Source organism: Photinus pyralis, unplaced genomic scaffold, assembly GCF_008802855.1.
Source record: "Photinus pyralis isolate 1611_PpyrPB1 unplaced genomic scaffold, Ppyr1.3 Ppyr1.4_LG3b, whole genome shotgun sequence".
NCBI classification, from domain to species: domain Eukaryota; kingdom Metazoa; phylum Arthropoda; class Insecta; order Coleoptera; family Lampyridae; genus Photinus; species Photinus pyralis.
In genome coordinates, this window is record NW_022170510.1 from 5,451,303 (window position 1) to 5,453,216 (window position 1,914).

Sequence of the window (1,914 nt, forward strand, 5' to 3'; positions counted from 1 at the left end):
CGAAAAGGGAGTGTCTGAAGAATGTTTACAAATGATACGTGTACATACTAATGTGAGCCCCTTGTTCTATTCACTATGCAGCTTCTTAACCCTATGATCAAGGTATATCTACACCATACAACTCAATAGCAAGTGTATCTTCATTATATCTCCGCGCCGAGAAGTAGTTGCAATACAGCCTTGTTTTGATTCAGATAAATTAACACGACTTCTTATATTCATATTTATATTATATTCTTTCCATAACGTGCTTAAACTACATCATGCGGTGTGACAAAATGTAGCTTAAGCACGTTTAATATAAATTTATTGCATGTGCGTGCTAGTGACAAAGCAGCCTCAAAAAATCCACTTTACCTCAAAATGAATATGAAAACTCCCATGTATATGGCCAACGCATCAAAGAAATCTCCCAGCCTAATATTCAAATGTAAGTGTTCGCCAAACTCAATAGAAATACTAGAAGCTAAAACCTGTAGTTGCAGGACTACTCTTATTTGCAACAGCTCTAGGAAGTTGCAGTGACGAAATAGCAATTGCAGTATTGGAACGTCATAATCAGTACAGAACTAAACACGGAGTTCCCGCATTGACCTTAAACGCGCAGGTTAATTGCGAACGCAATTTTGTTAGCTTACTTATTTTTTAGCTGAGCGTTTACGCAAAGGAGTGGGCTGAGCATTGCGCGAAAACGTCGTCTTTGTCACATCGTCCAGGTAACCACTACGGGGAGAATCTCGACTTTACGTACTACCCTGGCGTGACCGACGCGGAAATAGCACAAAACAGTGTAGATTTATGGTACAACGAAGCCCAGAGGTACACCTATGGCACCGAAAGTGTTCAGTTTGCCACTTTGCATTTCACACAGATCGTTTGGAAGGGTTCTCTCGAACTTGGTGTTGGTATCGCCAAGAATTCGGAAGGAGGGATATTCATGGTCTGTAATTACAACCCATCCGGCAATATTGAGTTCCAATTTGGGAATAATGTGTTTGAACCAATGGATTAGTCGTATTTCACCTCTATCCATTAAGTCGATTGTACTAATTATTAATAAAGTGACTCGCCTACTTTAGCTGGAAAATAGTTGCCCTGGAAATGTCTACTGATTAGTTAGATGCCACGAGAAGCTACCGAAAAAATCAATACAGCTTTTTTCTTTAAAAATTAAAAATCCGTGTAAATATTGGTATTTACCTCTAAGTAACTAATGATATTTATAATCAACGGTAGCAATTACTAACGGTGGAGACGCGGGTACTTGTATACTAAAGCCGTAACTAATACTCAATCAGAACCAATCATTCAATTTACGTTAGCTAAACAACAGCAAAATTTTGATGGACAACGAATCGTCCGTACAAATCGGCGATGACAAAATAACCGTAACTTTAAATAACTAAATTTACAATTTAAAATCAATTCACTAATATCGGTAAACAGACTAATATAAAAGATATGAAACGTAGTTAAGCTAGTACGAATGAAATTTACGTATGACTCCAAGTCAGTGGTTCAGTCAGTAATATGAGTAGAATAAGAACACGGCCGAAGTATTTATTTTTTCGTTAGCAATCGATTTCGGGGCTACATCCTAAGTATAAATCCGCTAACCGCATTCAATGGAGCTACCAAAACACATCCAAAGCACTAGGTATAATAATACCCACTACAAAGAGCCCTTTAGGTAGACAAGAAACCACTATGAAAGCAGAATATTCTCTGCAAGGAACAGCACAGCTTGTACGCAAGACAAAGTTAAAATAGAAGGAATATTAATTTAAATTAAGGATACAAAGCGTGACCTCTAGCGGCAAAATAAGGAGGTAAAGTAAGTCTACCACAGAACAAACTTACATCTACTAAACGGGTTTACAGAGGAAATAGGTAGAATGAGAGTAAAAATCGAAT

The 1,914-nt window shown here is 37.7% G+C and overlaps 1 protein-coding gene across 1 annotated transcript; it reads left to right on the forward strand.

The window, feature by feature from the left end:
• The first annotated feature begins 368 nt into the window (after positions 1–368).
• Positions 369–1,078, forward strand: LOC116167329 (Golgi-associated plant pathogenesis-related protein 1-like). The gene is made up of 3 exons (XM_031482669.1): positions 369–430; positions 480–607; positions 650–1,078. The coding sequence occupies exons 1-3, from the start codon at positions 370–372 to the stop codon at positions 1,010–1,012; spliced, it is 552 nt and encodes a 183-aa protein (XP_031338529.1). The 5' UTR covers position 369; the 3' UTR covers positions 1,013–1,078.
• The last annotated feature ends 836 nt before the right edge of the window (positions 1,079–1,914 follow it).